This window comes from Sprattus sprattus (assembly GCF_963457725.1).
Source record: "Sprattus sprattus genome assembly, chromosome: 15".
NCBI classification, from domain to species: domain Eukaryota; kingdom Metazoa; phylum Chordata; class Actinopteri; order Clupeiformes; family Clupeidae; genus Sprattus; species Sprattus sprattus.
The window spans coordinates 4,259,471-4,276,265 of NC_137913.1; the positions used below are offsets into that span (position 1 = coordinate 4,259,471).

General features: G+C 42.7%; 3 protein-coding genes across 3 annotated transcripts in view; 1 reads left to right on the forward strand and 2 right to left on the reverse strand.

Annotated features, from left to right (window-relative positions):
- LOC308376137 (tripartite motif-containing protein 16-like) overlaps positions 1 to 4,539 on the reverse strand; it is a gene marked incomplete at both ends in the record, with an annotated part of 5,075 nt that extends 536 nt beyond the window's left edge. The window contains 5 exons of the mRNA XM_080852404.1: positions 797 to 856; positions 1,208 to 1,367; positions 1,732 to 1,965; positions 2,181 to 2,276; positions 3,955 to 4,539. Coding sequence (XP_080708530.1) covers positions 797 to 856; positions 1,208 to 1,367; positions 1,732 to 1,965; positions 2,181 to 2,276; positions 3,955 to 4,539 — 1,135 coding nt within the window. The remainder of the gene's footprint in view (positions 1 to 796; positions 857 to 1,207; positions 1,368 to 1,731; positions 1,966 to 2,180; positions 2,277 to 3,954) is intronic.
- Positions 1 to 16,416, forward strand: part of LOC308375750 (prolactin-releasing peptide receptor-like) — a gene marked incomplete at both ends in the record, with an annotated part of 72,879 nt that extends 56,463 nt beyond the window's left edge. Inside the window, one exon of the mRNA XM_080851928.1 lies at positions 15,847 to 16,416. Within this exon, the coding sequence (XP_080708054.1) occupies positions 15,847 to 16,416 (570 nt within the window). The remainder of the gene's footprint in view (positions 1 to 15,846) is intronic.
- LOC308375685 (tripartite motif-containing protein 16-like) lies at positions 8,498 to 14,492 on the reverse strand (the record flags this gene model as incomplete). The annotated part of the gene is made up of 8 exons (XM_080851869.1): positions 8,498 to 9,015; positions 10,053 to 10,109; positions 11,456 to 11,515; positions 12,133 to 12,165; positions 12,272 to 12,443; positions 12,671 to 12,904; positions 13,138 to 13,233; positions 13,902 to 14,492. 8 exons carry the CDS (start codon positions 14,490 to 14,492, stop codon positions 8,498 to 8,500), a joined length of 1,761 nt encoding a protein of 586 aa, XP_080707995.1.
- Positions 16,417 to 16,795: the final 379 nt, after the last annotated feature.

Sequence of the window (16,795 nt, forward strand, 5' to 3'; positions counted from 1 at the left end):
ACAGGACAAACTTAGGTATTTATATGTGTTAGGTGTGTGTGTGTGTGTGTGTGTGTGTGTATGTGTGTGTGTGTGTGTGTTGTGACTTTATATGATTCTTTGCGTGTGTGGTTTAAGATTTATTTCTGTGATTTCTTCTTTGAGGGAATGTTTCACATATAAGTGAGATCTTTTTTTGTGTGTGTGATTCTGTACATGTTTGTGCAGATTTACATGTGTGAGTATCTGTATTCAAAAGTTCAAAAGTGAGCATGGTTCTTTTGTGTGAGATGAGTCCTTTGTATATATAGGGGTGTGAACGTGTTCAAATAGAGAGGGAGAGAGGGAGGGAGAGAGAGAGAGAATAATACAAATGTCTCTTTCTTCCTCTCCTAGTCTAGACTATCTTTGCTGTGGGATGCTGCTGTAGTCTCTTCACCTGATCCACACACACACAGACACACAGACACACAGACACACAGACACAGACACACACACACACACACACACACACACACACACACTCCTAGTCTAGACTATCTTCTCTGTGGGATGCTGCTGTAGTCTCTCCAACTGATCTACTTGTGATTTATGTGAGAGGGGTGTGGCAAATTCTCGACATCTCCTCCCGCACTTCCGTTTAGAACGCCATTTTAGGAAAATGGAAAAAGACACTGTCTCATCTACCCATGAACAATAACAGACATAATGAAATGTTGAACTGCTAAAACATGAAGGAGCATGTGACTGCTACTGAAACTTGACTTGTAATTTGGAATAAAGTAAACTGTATCAAATGTGTTTGTGTTAAACTCACATCGTAGGAAATCCTCTCTGGTTGTAGGTTCAGGAGGCAAAATAGCCTGGACTTCAGTCACTATTGAGAGAGAAAGAATCAATCATATTAGAAACAACACTGACTGGTGTTAATGTCAACAATGTATCAACCTTCTGTTTTTATGATGGCAGTACATTTGTGTTCTCTTGTTGAGGGACATTATGAGTCTCCAGCTTCTTTGATCTTAAAGACCCTCTTAAAGACAAGCAAACATGGAGACACCTGTAGAGTATCTCAGCTTCACCGTAATACAAAGGATATGTTACAAATATGTGACATTGAGAAATACAGGATCCTGAAGTTCACCATCACATTTAGCGTATTAGTACAATCCAGAGGGAGAATATAGTAGGTCATTACATGTTAACTTATGTGAGTAATGTGATTAACCTGATGCAGATATCTTCATGACTTCCTCCTTGCAGAAATTCTCCAGCTGCATCTTTAGTGAGGAGACAGATTTCCCCACAGCCTCAAAAGAGAGGCCTTGGTTCACAGAGATGCAGGATAAGTCTTTAGACTCAGGTGTCTCACTGACTGACTGGAAAGTCTATATAAAAAAAAAACAGAGAAAGAGAGAAAGAGAGAGATGAGGAAGAGATGACAAAGAGAGAATAGCTACATTCTCAAAATAAAGCATCTCCGTATAAGTAAGATGTAAGTTTAAATGTACAATCAGAATTTCATTAAAAATGTAAAAAACATTCTTTATAGACACCGTACAGGGTAAGGTATGTGTTCAAATGCTTTGGACTGTGTTACAATAAGAAGAAAAATAGTCTGGAAATGTGCAGATCCTTGAAGGAAATTCAACAATATTTAAATTGAATTCAAATTTCCACCTAGGAATATCTTCAACATAAATCAGTGCCCTCAAACATTCTGTGCACTAATAATCCATCATTAACACTTACCTTGAGGAAATGGATGTGATCCTCTGTGAGTGTAAGCTGCTCCAGCTCAGCATCTCTCCTCTTCAGCTTAGCAATCTCCTGCTCCAGTCGCTTCAGGAGTCCTTCAGCCCGACTCACCTCAGCCTTCTCCTGAGCTCTGATCAGCTCTTTCACCTCAGAGCCCCTTCTCTCAATGGAGCGGATCATCTCAGTAAAGATCATCTCACTGTCCTCCACTGTTTTCTGTGCAGAGCTCTGTTAGGAGACGCACAAAGAGGAGGGTTCCATCTAAAGAAGCCAACTCACTCAGCTCCTCCACACAGCCTGGTACCCACAGTGTGGCTCAGAGGAGCTGGAAACTGGCTCAGCATTACAGACTCCTGACTGGCTAACTGGAGGAGAGCCCTGATTGCGCCTGAAATGGCTCCTCCAGCAGCCAGCTGTCTTCCTCTCCTCTGGTCAGTTCTCACCTTGAGAGTCTCCACAGCCTTCCTCAGCTCCTGCAGCTCCTTCTCTCTCTCCTGGATTCTCTGCTGGATTTTATTCTGGGTCTCCCCCAAGTGTGTCTATGTTGAAGGAATACATCACATCCACAACAAACAGTTATGGTGGCATCATGATATTATTATTGTCTGATAGCATTCCTGAAAGAACAAGCTGGTTAAGCTACTGACCCTGAATTAGAGGTGATCTGTAGTGTTGCTGAATAGTATAGGTGAGATTCTGTTTCATTACAAGGCTTCAGAAAAACACAAAATAAGTTTTGTCTTTGTGGAGCAAAAGAGAGAACCCGGAGGAACACTGATTTACTGACTTCACATGCAGTCAATCTTTATTTAATCGTATTTATACCTCTTGTGGAGTTGATAAAAATGTCCACCAAAACCTTACTGCAACTATACCCTCACTGAGTGACCTGTGACCTCTAGGCAGTTGATAACCATGTAATGTCATTCAGTCATAGTGCCAACCACCCAGGACCCTACAAAATGCCAGAGGACTGGGCAGCAATATTGTAGGCAGAAACCATGATATTGTGGTGGAAAATCTGTAAATTAAATCTTACTATCTGTGTGTATATTATTAACTACTCACAGCCAGAGATGGACACACTCCCACTCACAGTCAGAGATTAACACACACTCATGAGCTGGCCACACACTCCTACTAACATCTACAGATGGACACACACAAACACACATTTACTCACTTATACAATTACACGCTCACTCACATACATGCGCATACGCATAGAGACACACACACACACAGGCAGAGACATAGACACACACACACACACAGGCAGAAGTACAGAGGCAGACGCCCACGGACCCTGCCTGCGCACACACCCACACACACACACACCGAGGAGTACGATAACATGGCGGCCTATGTCGACTGCATAAAATTCTCACAGTTTTTGTTCAATATGTGAAAAATGATAATGTTATATTAATCAATAGAATGTTCATAATAAGCACCATGAGATGGGTGTTACATAGCATGAGTTGTTACTGTGATAAATGATTACAGCAGCCTTAAAAGTTAACATATTTGGCCTGAAAAACAGTGGTCGCCATAGGCCGCGCTATTCCGCGGCAAGGCCTTTCAAGTACTGGGGAAAAAAAACTTATCAGAGTGTTACAGCAGGGTCAGAGACGCAGGTGCAGATGGGGAGAGTCAACTCAGCAGAAAATGGGTTGTGGGCCCACTGCAGTTAGCAGAACCATGGGCACTTCAAGGTCAGAGGGAGGAGATCAGAAGATTTAATGTGACATCAAATGTATATAAGCCAATGAAGAATTGTGTACGGCAGCTGTCTGCAGACATGCTCAGGTTTGTGACGTTGGTATAGCACTGACTGAATAAACTTCTTGATTCACACTCTGCCTCTCTCTGAGTATTTTCACCACAAGTAACAAGAACTTAGAGTTTTAACCAGATCAGAAGACTGTATATTTTTCCTACTTTTAAACTATAAATCTGACACAACAATATGTATTAATATAAAATACTGTAAAACAAGACAAGTATTACAAAATGCCCACAAACATAGTACATTAAAGGGTAATTTGGGCTTTTAATGTTTATTTATTATTTAGATTATTTAAATACAGTTCATATAGGAGATTCTCTGTCTTATTTCTGGTAATCTATAGTCTGTCTTCCAGTTGTAAACCCAACTGACATTTCCTACCACACAAGTCCTAGGCTATCTATCACCACGAGAACTCCCGTCCTTACCTGTTTCTCTCTCCTCCCTTCAGAGGCTGACACAGTGTCATGGCCTTTGTGTTCATCCACCAGACAGAGCCAACAAACACAACTTTGGTCCGTACGACAAAATATCTCCAGAGGCTTCTCATGTTGGGTGCAGATCCTTTCCTGTAGCTGGCCTGTGGCATCAACCACCTTGTGTTTTCGTCCAGGGTTAAGTTCATTGTGAGCTTTGTAGTGAGTTTCACAGTATGAAACCAGACATTCCAGACAGGACTTCACAGCTTTGAGTTTTCTTCCAGTGCAGACGTCACACTCCACATCTCCAGGACCAGCACATGGAACAGGAGCAGCAGCTTGGATTCTGGTCTTCTTAAACTGTTCCAAAAGTTCAGCAACCATATTATTTTTGTTTAAAACGGGTCTTGGGGTGAACGTCTGTCTGCACTGGGGGCAGCTGTAGACTCCCTTCTGATCTTCCCGATCCCAGCAGTCGTTAATGCAGCCCATGCAGTAATTATGTCCACAGTGAATAGTTACAGGATAATTCAGAATATCGAGGCAAACCGGGCATGTAAAAATGTCCTGGTTACTTTGAGCCGCTTCTGCCATTCTTCGTTTGTGCTGTGTAACGCTTCACAGGTTTTCACGTAGTTTTGTTTCGGCTGAAATCGGTGCATAACTTTGAAACGACTTCCCGGTTAGGTGGGCGTGTTCGTCCAAACATCGTCATTGACTGACATCGACAAGGACTTTGAATAAAAAACAAACGCTGACCTGTACAAAATACTGTCATGCATTTCCCATAATTTATGAACTGAAGAAACCACCAGAAAGCAGTTTACTGTCTCTTTACATATTGAATATCCGCAACAGAAAATCAAAGGAAATTGTACTAAAGCTTTGCTTGCAACAAGAAGGTCGCCATCTAGTGGACATTTCAAGTCATATGAAATACAACAAAGACATACAGAGCCAGAGATAATGAGGCCATAGAAGTTGAAGGTAGGTGAGGGGCGGGGAGCTGTAATGAATCAGCAATCTCAAATACTGCAACAAGTGTTACTCTCATCACCTTAGGAATTATATGTGATCCTCTGTGTGTGAAAGCTGCTCCATCTCAGCAACTTTCATAAACAAACTTACAGTCACTAATGCTGGTCTCAGAAACTATTGCTCTATCCCTCTTCATACCCGGTCCCTGACTCTCTGTTGCAGCTTATTCTATCACATGGCCTTGGTATCCTTCTATAGAGTGTTCCAGCTACAAGTTTGTTCTGAGAATGTCCTAGTTATGAGAATGTTCTTACTGTCAGATTGTTCCAATAAATATGTTTTAATTCTCTGTATTCTAGCTCTGAGAGTATTTTAGCCGTGATAGTAATTTGAGCTGTCTTAATGTTCCATCTATAAGTGTGTTTTCACTATATTGTACTAGCTGTTAGAGTGTTCTTGCTATGAGATTGTTTTAGTTTCGAGCCGATCTCAGAGTGAAGGTTTGTTCACACACAGGGTGGCCCTCATTGCACTTCACCATTACAGTAATTGCAACCCCATGGAGTCATCCTAGCCGCTGGATCCCTTAGCAGATCATGAGAAACCGCACAGCTGCAAGGATCTGGTCCCCTTTAGAATGTGTCAATTAGTAGTGTGAGCAGACTTCCGTTTCAGATTTTGGTTAAGAAGCGTCCTCTTGGCATTGTGTGGGGAATGTGCACAATTTTACAGTTGTGCATTTTGGTCGGAGAGGGACGAAGGTGAGAGGAATGGTGTAGAAACAACCAGGGAGGGAGAGAGAGAGTTTGAGAGAGGAAAGGAGAGAGAGAGGGAGAGAGAGAAATAAGGGCTGATTCAGTGCTGAATTTGATTAACTTCAATATTAATGTATACTTACTGTCCACCCAAACCCACACCAACACACACACCAAGAAAAGGTTTATAACTTTTAAGTAACTTTTATTACACACAATACAGTGTTTATATATACACAAAATACAGTGTAATGCGTTGATATCAACTGGTAACATCTAAGACCATCTGTTAAAAATAAAAGTTGGTATTGCATTTGTGTTCTGACTTGTTACTGGAACACATTCAGCTCGGGTGTGATGTCATTCCCAGCTCTGAGACCTGACCTCCGAGGTAAAAGGAATGCACCAACGGCAAGATGATGGTTTTCGCGAAACTAATCTCTTCAAAATCTTAAAGTTGCTACTTTAATGAAAGGCAGACGACTGAATGTGATGAACTGAAGTTTATTCAATTTTGCAGACTTCTATCCAGTTTGATTTGGTCTATCCAGCATCTCTTTCAAGAATAAGTGCACTTACTTTTTATACCACAATTTCCGTCACTATGCTTTTTCAATCAAAAACCAAACCCTTATCAAAACTCAGCCAATCAGAATATTCTGCCCACATTTCAAGACAATGGTGACCCTGTTTAGGACTGTTTTGGGAAGTATGGCCTGTCCTTGACTAATCTGCATCCCCTAAGCAGAGACCCTTTCATTAATACTTGGCTCTACCTGACAGCCTGCACCTGTAGAAACTGCACTGTCATGATTTTAGAAAACAGGCCTCTCTGCTTGACCTTACATGACACTCGTCTCTACACACAGGCCTGTCTACCTGACCTTACATGACACTCGTCTCTACACACAGGCCTGTCTACCTGACCTTACATGACACTCGTCTCTACACACAGGCCTGTCTACCTGACCTTACATGACACTCGTCTCTGCACACAGGCCTGTCTACCTGACCTTACATGACACTCGTCTCTGCACACAGGCCTGTCTACCTGACCTTACATGACACTTGTTTTTGCAAAACCGCTGCATGTTCAGCACTCCAGTGTAATTTTCGAGAAGGTCCTCAATGCCTTTTTATTTGTCCAGAAGTCACTTTTTCTCAATAAACGTATTAACCGAACATTTGGCAGCGAATTGGCTGTTGTCAACTGTCAATGTTGTTGATAAGCGGCTCGTGCGCATGTCCCTCCTCGTGCCAGTGGCATGAACTTCCTGATGCCACATGCTGATTAAAAAGGGAACCCCCTCTCACAGGCAGAGTGTGCACAGGTAGTGATGGTAGTCCATCCAATCATGTCATCTGATCTGGGATGAATACAGTGATTGGACTGGCTTTTTCAACCCCTGCAGCTGCCACAGATAACAGATTGGTTTTTTCTTTGTCAAAGCATTTAATTTATTCCTTGCTATCGGACGATAAAGTTTAGGTCTGGGAGTGAAAGTGCGTTTGCACAGGGGGCAGCTGTAGACTCCTCTCTGATCATCCTGATCCCAGTAGCCCTCAATGCAACACATGCAGAAATTATGTCCACAGGGAATAGTCACTGGATCCTTCAGCAGATATAGACAGACTGGACAATTGAATAAGTCCTCTTCTTTCTTTCTTCTTTTGTTAGCCTCTGCCATTGTGTTTACTTTCTCCCACAACCACAAGCACATTAAGAGAAAGACCCGCCAACTTGAACGACTTCCTGTTTGGGTGGGGGCGTGTTCGTCCAAACATCGTCATTGACAACTACAGAACTTTGACTTAAAAACCAAGTTCTTTACAAACGCTGACTTTGAGAGAATATTGCAATTCATTTCCCAATATTAATGACCTGAATAAACAGCCAGAAATCAGTTTACTGTCTCTTTACAAAAAATGTATATCTGCAACAGATATTTCAGAGGAAATTGAACTTAAGCTTTGCTTGCAACAAGGTCGCCGTAGTGGACATTTCAAGTCACATGAAAGAAAACGAAGAAAAAATAATGATGACATAGTTTAATGTGTGTGAGAGGCGGGGAAGCTGTATTGAATCTAATGACACTCAGCACAACTATTCAAGATATGACTGGAGCTCCTCTTTCCTCTCCACACTCCTGTTCCCCTCAGACAGATGGAGGTTTTTGTGTGACAATGAGAGGGAGAGTTGTGTGCACACACCTCTGTATTTTGTATGACACCATATAAGAAATACTAAATCAGTTCAATTACACTTATTTATTTATCCATCCACCAAAAATAAGGGTACATTAGGAAACATTTAATGCCAGTCTATAACTGTTTATTCGCCACGTTGCACCAAAGAAAAAAAAAAACATTTTAAAACATACTAGTCTAATTATAAAGGAATTAATAAAGAAAAAGAGGAACACATTTTTATTGGGGATCAATTGTTGGATGAAAATGGTCTCATTAAGATTTACTGACATGGTACGTAATATTGTGGTTGTCATATTAAACCAGATTTCAGAACATGTATGCAATAACAAAGGGACTAAACACTTGGGAGAGTGAGGTTATGCACAGAGCTCATCAAAACCTTTCACACACAATGGCTTATGTCTGCTGTGGTGATACTGCATGTGTTACAGCAGAGGTCTAGCGGGATACAGATATTGTAACAGCAGGGGTCCAGAGATGGAGTCTGTTGTTGTCCCCAAGATCAAAGATTCTCAGGCCCAGCTGCTAGATCCTTACGTACGAGTGATGTGTTAAATTATGTGATGTGTGAGTTGTGAGTATGTGCTAACAGCATCTAGACATGTCAGTCACAGCAGCTTCACTGATGATCTAGAGTAATCAAGCCGAAACCCAGGGTAGAGTGTGTGAGTGAATGTGGTCTGGACTCTGTGCAGGAGGGTCATTGTGTCAGAGACGCTGTAGAAGGCCAGAGTACCTGCTCTGTGATCCACATACACTCCTATTCTGGAGCTGGCCACTAGAGGGAGTTTAGTCTCTTTATTATTGTGCCAGAAAAAGGAGCTGCTGGGGGTGAGCTCCAGTCTCCAGGACTGATAATTACGTCCAAACAGACACCCAACACCCCCACTCCTGCTGATGCTTTTATATGAGACTGATATATTAACCTCCCGCCCACTCCACTCAACCTCCCAGCAGCAGCGTCCAGACACACCCTCTCTACACAGCACCTGACGCCACCCAACAAATCTCTCTGGATGATCAGGATATGACTGGAGCTCATCTCTCTTCTCCACCCTGCTGTTCCCCTCAGACAGATGGAGGTTTTTGTTTGCTGTGTTTGGATCCAGTGTGAAGTGACAGGAGTCTGATGAAGGAGAAGACAGGACACACTTAGGTACTTACAGTGTATGTCAGGTGTGTGTGTTAGGTGTGTGTGTGTGTGTGGTTGTTGTTGTTATTTTATATGAATATTTGCGTGTGGGGTATGAGATTTATTTCTGTGATTTCTTCTGTGAGGGAATATTTTACATATTGGGATTTGTTTTTGTGTGTGTGATTCTGTAAATGTTTGTGCAGGTGTACATGTGTGAGTGTCTGTATTAAAAAGTTCAAAAGTGAGTATGGTTATGTCTGTGTGTGTGTGTGTGTGTGTGTGTGTGTGTGTGTGTGTGTGTGTGTGTGTGTGTGTGTGTGCCTGTGTGTGTGCCTGTGTGTGTGTGTGTGTGTTTGTGTTTGTGTGTGTGTGTGTGTGTAAAGGACAGTTTGTGTGTTTGGCTGAAGGTAGCCCTGTTTATGATTGAATGAATGATGAGTTTCTGTAAGTATTTGGGTTTGTTTGATTTGATTCCTTCGTGTGAGATGAGTCCTTTGGATATAGGAGTGTGAAAGTGTTCCAGTGTCTTTGTAAGTGAAAGTCTGCCGGCTCCAAGCAGATGGGCCCCCCCTTATGTGCCCCGGTTCTGCTTAAGGTTTCTTCCTGATTAACAGGGAGTCTTTCCTTGCCCCTGTCCCCATTGAGCTTGCTCTGAGGGGGTTCAGGCCCTGGACTCTGTAAATCGCCTTGAGTCAATTTTATTGTTTTGGCGCTATAGCAATAAAATTGCTATCAAAAAATGTGTGTCTGTGTGTTTATATGTGTGTGAATGCTTGTGTGTAAATGGAGTTATTTTGATATTTGGGAGACACTGAGGGTGTAAATGTTCCAGCGGCTGTATCTTCAAAAGTTCAAAAGCATGAATGGATGTGTGTGTTTGTGTGTGTGTGTGGTACAGGGTTGAATTTGTATGTGGGTTTGCTACTATGTTCATGATTTTATGCATGTGAGTGTATTCCTGTGTGTGCATGTGCGTGTGAACGTTGTGTGTGTGTGTGATAACTTGCATGTCTTTATGTCCAACTTACACTGTGAGAACTCATCTCTGGTCGCAGGTTCAGGAAAGACAGTCTGGACTTCAGACACTGAGACAGAAAACATCACATTACAGCCCATTAAACTGAGTGAGAAAGGCATTCATAAACATCACAACAAGCTCATTTTTCATATTCTCATATATAAAGAATGCTGACTCTCCTGTTGGGTTCATATTTTTCTTAGTCTCAGGGTGTTCACAGGTCTGTTGGAACCACAACATTATTTGATATTATTATCACAACCACAAGAATTCATAAATAAAAACACACAAAGCAAAATGGAAAGATTTCCATGCTTTAAATATGACAGCAACTACAAATGACTGCAACTCTGTCTTGATATATGAGTTTAAATATTACAGAAGGCATCTGTCTCCCACAGTTTAAACCTTTATGAAATATGGGACCAGCAGACCAGAACATAACATATGTTAGAAAATAAGTAAGTGAGGTGGGGTACAATTTGCACTCAATAAAGTTAGTTTACTGACAAGAGAAGATGGAGATGCGCTTATCACTTATCTTCATTAAGATGGTAAGGGCATTTTAAAGTCCTTCAGTTCTTAAATCATTTAATTTATTCATGAGCACATACGAATTGCAAACATAGCGGGTAAAATCAGTTTAGAGTATGTACACTGGGATGTCTTTAGCCCCATTCAGATATGAACTCTGGAGAATATCCACAAAATAGGATCCAGAGTTTGCCTGGGCGCAGCCTTTCAGTCTCACACCTTTCTGTGTCTTGGAATTATATGTCCCAAATCTGATGCTGTTTAAATGTCAAATTCCCAGAGTTATGATAGAAAACTTGAGCGAAGTTCATAGGGAATAATAAAGAGAGCAGTAGCCTAATTCCGAAATCACAGCCCTGATGTTGAAAAACGATGCAACTTTAGTTTCCATTGTGTTGATACGTTAATTGTAAAGCGAATCACTAGTTTGTGGGGTAGAATTCATCTTAAATGGTGCAGACATGACCCTGCCAGCCCCCTAGTACAGAGCCAGGACAACGCCCAGGTGAGCACATGTGTGATCAGGGGCAGGAAACTGTCCAGACCATTTATGCTGTTTTAGGGAACAAATGTTTGTTTGCAGAGATATTGTTTCTGAACCTGAAATTTAACTCTGTCTCTAACCTGTATTGGCTTCTGTTCTGTCTGTGTTTTCCCTGATCAAAATGTAAATTTTAAGATCTAGTAGTTAGGCCTTATATCTCTTAATCTCTCGATAAATAAAGCTCATGGTATTTTTACACATGATTAATATCTATTATTTCAAACTCTAGAGCCCAACCACACCTCAGTGATAAGAAACCCTCAAACTATTATTTCTGTGCTAGACCCCTGATGTAAAGGCTTAGAGGCTGTTAGAATCAGTCAGTAATGACTTACTGTCTGGTGGCATCCACTCCTTACTGTTTGTTCTTCTGACTGGGAGCTCAGGATCAGCATCTGGGATCCCAACACAGAGAGACACTCATTCATCCAGGGTTTACCCTTTACTAAGGGTTATTCAGCTTTACAGTGCTTATAATATAAAATAAAATATAACATAAAATTGTCACTGGTGTCCAGGAATGTTAACCTAAACCCTGTTCATAACATGTTTACTGATGTGTCTAATGCTTCAACCCAAAACTGAGATCGAATTTCAAATGTTGTTTTGACTCATAGTGTAAATATTAATACACACACTTAAAATGAAAACACCATTTTTTATCAGATGGCTTCAGCAAACTATAACTCAGAGGGCTACAAAACTGATCAGTGTAATAACTATTGATACTGTGTGTGTGTGTGTGTGTGTGTGTGTGTGTGTGTGTGTGTGTGTGTGTGTGTGTGTGTGTGTGTGTGTGTGTGTGTGTGTGTGTGTGTGTGTGTGTGTGTGTGTGTGTGTGTGTGTGTGTGTGTGTGTGTGTGTGTGTGTGTGTGAGTGTGTGTGTGTGTGTGTGTGTGTGTGTGTGTGTGTGTGTGTGTGTGTGTGTGTGTGTGACAGAGAGAGAGAGCAAGAGAGACAGAGAGAGAGGGAGAGAGAGAGAGAGAGAGAGAAAAGAGCGAGAGAGACTCACATTCTAAAGACTGGATGATCTGGATATTCGTCACTGTTGAGACATACAAACAAATACATCAAAATGAAGTAGGATCCTTGTGTTCTCAAACTTTGAAATAAGGAATTGATCATTGAGTCAGTTCTACATTTGTATCCACCTGCTGTAGATATCCTGACTACTTCCTTCCTGAAGATGTCATCCAGTTTCTCCTCCAGCTGCACCTTCACTCCAGAGACAGATTCCTTCACAGCTTCAAAAGAGATGCTTTGGTTGAAGGTCATGCTGGGTAAGTCTTTAGAGCGAGGAGAGTCTCTGATTGACGGGAAATTCTACAGAGAGAAACACATAAAGGTTGAGGCAGACCTCCTGAATATTCAGCCAGGTCTTTGTTTCCCCAAAGGCTGCAGACATGATGGGTGAATTCAGTTGGTTTAGTATGTATGCACTGTGTTTAGGTATTTGAATATTTTAGATACCTTAAGACATTACATTAAAGAAAATTATGCCTTTTTCCTCTCTTAAACCCACATGGATGCTTTATTTTAAATTCGGCTACCTTGAGGAAATGAATGTGATCCTCTGTGTGTGAAAGCTGCTCAAGCTCAGCATCTCTCCTCTTCAGCTCAGCAATCTCCTGCTCCAGTCGCTTCAGGAGTCCTTCAGCCCAACTCACCTCAGCCTTCTCCTGAGCTCTGATCAGCTCTTTCACCTCAGAGCACCTTCTTTCAATGGAGCGGATCATCTCAGTAAAGATCCTCTCACTGTCCTTTACTGCTGTCTGTGCAGAGTTCTGTTAGGAGACACACAAAGAGGAGGGGGCAGGACACCCACAGAGGTAAGTGAAGGAGCAAACTCACTGGTGGTGCGACTGGCTCTTCTTGATAAATGACCAAGGGCAAATCCTGCCAAACCATGTCTTCCTGTGGTGGTCTGTATCATGTAGAGATGGCAGCATAATGGTGATATCACAATAACAAGCAATTGCTGAGCCAGCTGTTGTGGTCCGATGTGGTCAGTTCTCACCTTGAGAGTCTCCACAGCCTTCCTCAGCTCCTGCAGCTCCTTCTCTCTCTCCTGGATTCCCTGCTGGAATCTCCTCTGTGTCTTCCCTAACTTCCCCTGTTAAAAAACAAAAACAGCTTATTTGCACTGTATTACCGTTGGATTGTTTACGACAATGATGGTAAAACATCACACATGACAACTGAACATTCATAAGCAAAAACCTTCAAGTACATTTGAGTCTTTTCAAGAGATTTAAGGACACATTGAAGCAGTCGCCGTCATCTTCAAGTGAAAATCAGGATAAAGCCGTGAGCTATGTTCAAGATATATCACATGGGGATGTTGGATAACGGTATGTGGTCCATGTTATGCGTCACGTTCAGTTTGTTACGATAGGAGTGTTTTGTTTTGCTTGTATGTTTGGGTTGTCGTGTCTTTAATTAGGATCATTCATAACTGGAACTCTCTGCCGGGCACCGCCCCCTTGACTGCACCTAACCAGCGGCTGACTGCGTGGTAACTGGTGCTGTTGATTGACAGCTATGATGGCTATGATATAAGATGGCTCAGAACCTGTAGAACTTGTTTTTACTCAACACTGGATCTTGCACATCATTAATATTTCCTGATTCTTCCTTTTTGTAATGGGCGAGGTCATTGCGGAAATGGCGACTTAAAGACTGGTGAGATTGTAATACTATAACTACAAGAATACTTTCACAGTGAATACGTATAAGAGCCCTCATAGAAATGTTTGTCACATATGTAGCTCCAGTACTGACCTTTTTGTCTTTCCATTCTGCTGCAGCAGTGACTGTGTCATGGCCTTTATGTTCGTCCATTGTGCACAGATAGCAGATACAACTCTGATCGGTTCGACAAAATATTTCTAAAACCTTTTTATGATGGAAGCAGATCCTCTCCTGTAGCTGGCCTGTGGCATCAATCACTGAGTGTTTTCTTCCGGGGTTGACATCATTGTGAACTTTGTAGTGAGTTTCACAGTAAGACAACAGACAATCCAGACAGGACTTCACAGCTTTGAGTTTTCTTCCAGTGCAGACGTCACACTCCACATCTCCAGGTCCGGCATTAGAGGGAGTAATAGGAGAAGCTTGGATTCTGGTCTTACTAAATGTCTCCACCATTTCAGCAATCTGAGTATTTTTGAAGAGTGTAGGTCTGGGAGTGAAGGTGCGTTTGCACAGGGGGCAGCTGTAGTCTCCTCTCTGATCCTCCTGATCCCAGCAGCCCTCAATGCACCTCATGCAGAAATTATGTCCACAGGGAATAGACACTGGATCCTTCAGCAGATCTAGACAGACTGGACACGTGAAGGAGTCCTCTTCTTTCTTGAAAACTGACTCTGCCATTTTGTTTGCTTTCTCTCACAACCACAGGCACACTGAGAGAAAGACCTGCCAAGTGATACTTAAGTTTTGTTTTCACCACAACATGGTGTTCTGGGGAGTGGCTTCCTAGTTGTCATATTGCGTCAGTCTTTGGAGTCCTGTTTAAATGTTTGAGTCAAGGAAAAAGGTGTGTGTGTTTGTGTGTGTTACACCCTTGAAAAACAGGGATAAATAATAACAAGCTGATGATTCCTCAGTGACAACATTTACTCGAATCTATCATCAAATACAGAGTTTACCAACAAGCAACATGTGGGCTACAGTAGAATACATACCTCATTTATGTTACAATCATATTTAAGCTACAACCATATGCAGGGTTTCCCTGAGACATAATTCTCATTTTCTTTACTACTGCCAGTGAACAGCATTTAGCCATAACTGAATACATCACAAAACCCATGAAAGTTACTAAAGGAACAACATACAGATAGTCGTGTAAAATATGTCTACATCTCACAAAACCTATAAGGGTTACTAAGGAAACAATACACAAATGACTGTATGAAATAAACTGACATTTCAATTTGCAGTCATGGGTTAAACTCTGCCAACAAGCTGGGAGGGTTTTGTTCACACACACACACACACACACACACACACACACACACACACGTGCGCACACACACACACACACACACACACGCGCGCACACACACACACACGTGCGCACACACACACACACACACACACACGCGCGCACACACACACACACACACACACACACACACACACACACACACACACACACACGCACGCACGCACGCACGCACGCACACACGCACGCACGCACGCACACACACACACACACACACACACACACACACACACACACACACACACACACACACACACACACACACACACACACACACACACACACAATATCCCTGAAATTGTGGAGAAATAGTCATGAGAGTGATAGAGTGATGTTTCCTCAGTAAGAACATTTACTCACATGAGGAAAATACTACTACTGGACACAAAAACAATCGATCTCAGGCTGGCAGATCTAGACTATTGTAGAGATCACTGATAATACCATTAAACCACAGCTCTGAATTATAACAAATGGAGTAAACAATGGATGAATTAAAGACGTTTTGCATTTAACTCATTTTAAGACAATACAAGTTTTTAATGGTTTTAAACTGATCTCATGACCGTATGATTCTGCTATCTTTATGACAGAATTCTAACCTTGTGACCTTTAGTTTATTATCCGTTTAGCTTGTAACAACTTGTCACGTGTGTGTGTGTGTGTGTGTGTGTGTGTGTGTGTGTGTGGGTGTGTTTGTGTGTGTGTGTGTGTCAGTGGTTGGCTGCACTGCTGTCGGGGATCTGGCTGCTGTCCTGCGGCCTGGTGGCTCCGGCCGTGGCGCACACCTACCACGTGGAGATCAGGGACGAGGTCTTCGGCCATCAGCGCCAGCGGCTGGCCTATGCCTACAGCATGCTCTTCATCACCTACGTGCTGCCGCTCTCCACGCTCTGCATCTCCTACCTGTGCATCTCCGTCAAGCTGCGCAACTGCGTGGTGCCGGGCCACCGCACCCAGAGCCAGGCGGAGGCGCAGCGCACCCGCAAGCGCAAGACCTTCCGCCTGGTGCCGCTGGTGGTTGCGGCGTTCGCCGTCTGCTGGCTGCCCATCAGCGTGTTCAACGTGCTGCGCGACATCAACATCGACCTGATCAACAAGCGCTTCTTCCTGATCATCCAGCTGCTGTGCCACCTGTGCTCCATGAGCTCGTCCTGCTGCAACCCCTTCCTGTACGCCTGGCTGCACGACCGCTTCCGCGCCGAGCTGCGTAAGATGTTCACCTGCCGCCACCGCCGCATCGGCATCCCCGCCAACCACTGCGCCACCGGCAGCGTGGTACTGTGAATAGAGCGTGGTGACGGCCAGAGCGTGGCTGTGATGTTGATATCGCGGTTCAGAATGTGCCTCCTCAGACACCGTAGCAACAATGTTTAAGCCCCAGCTCACAGTCTTGCTGGGCTCCTCTAATGGTTTAATGCTTTGGGAGGTTCATTGATTCTAAATGAACTGAAGTTGAAATTAACTTTGTATCAACAAGCTGCAAGTTGAATTTTGAAAAGAAGTCTCCTGTAAACACTTTTAAGTGTGTAGTGGTTTGAAACCTTAGATGAAATACAAGTTGGGCAGTATTTTGTTTTTATCTCAAGTGTACAATTTAATTTGTCTGTCAACATACAGCACCTTTCCATCTAAAATGATCTTAACTTGGTCCGTTTTGGAGTAT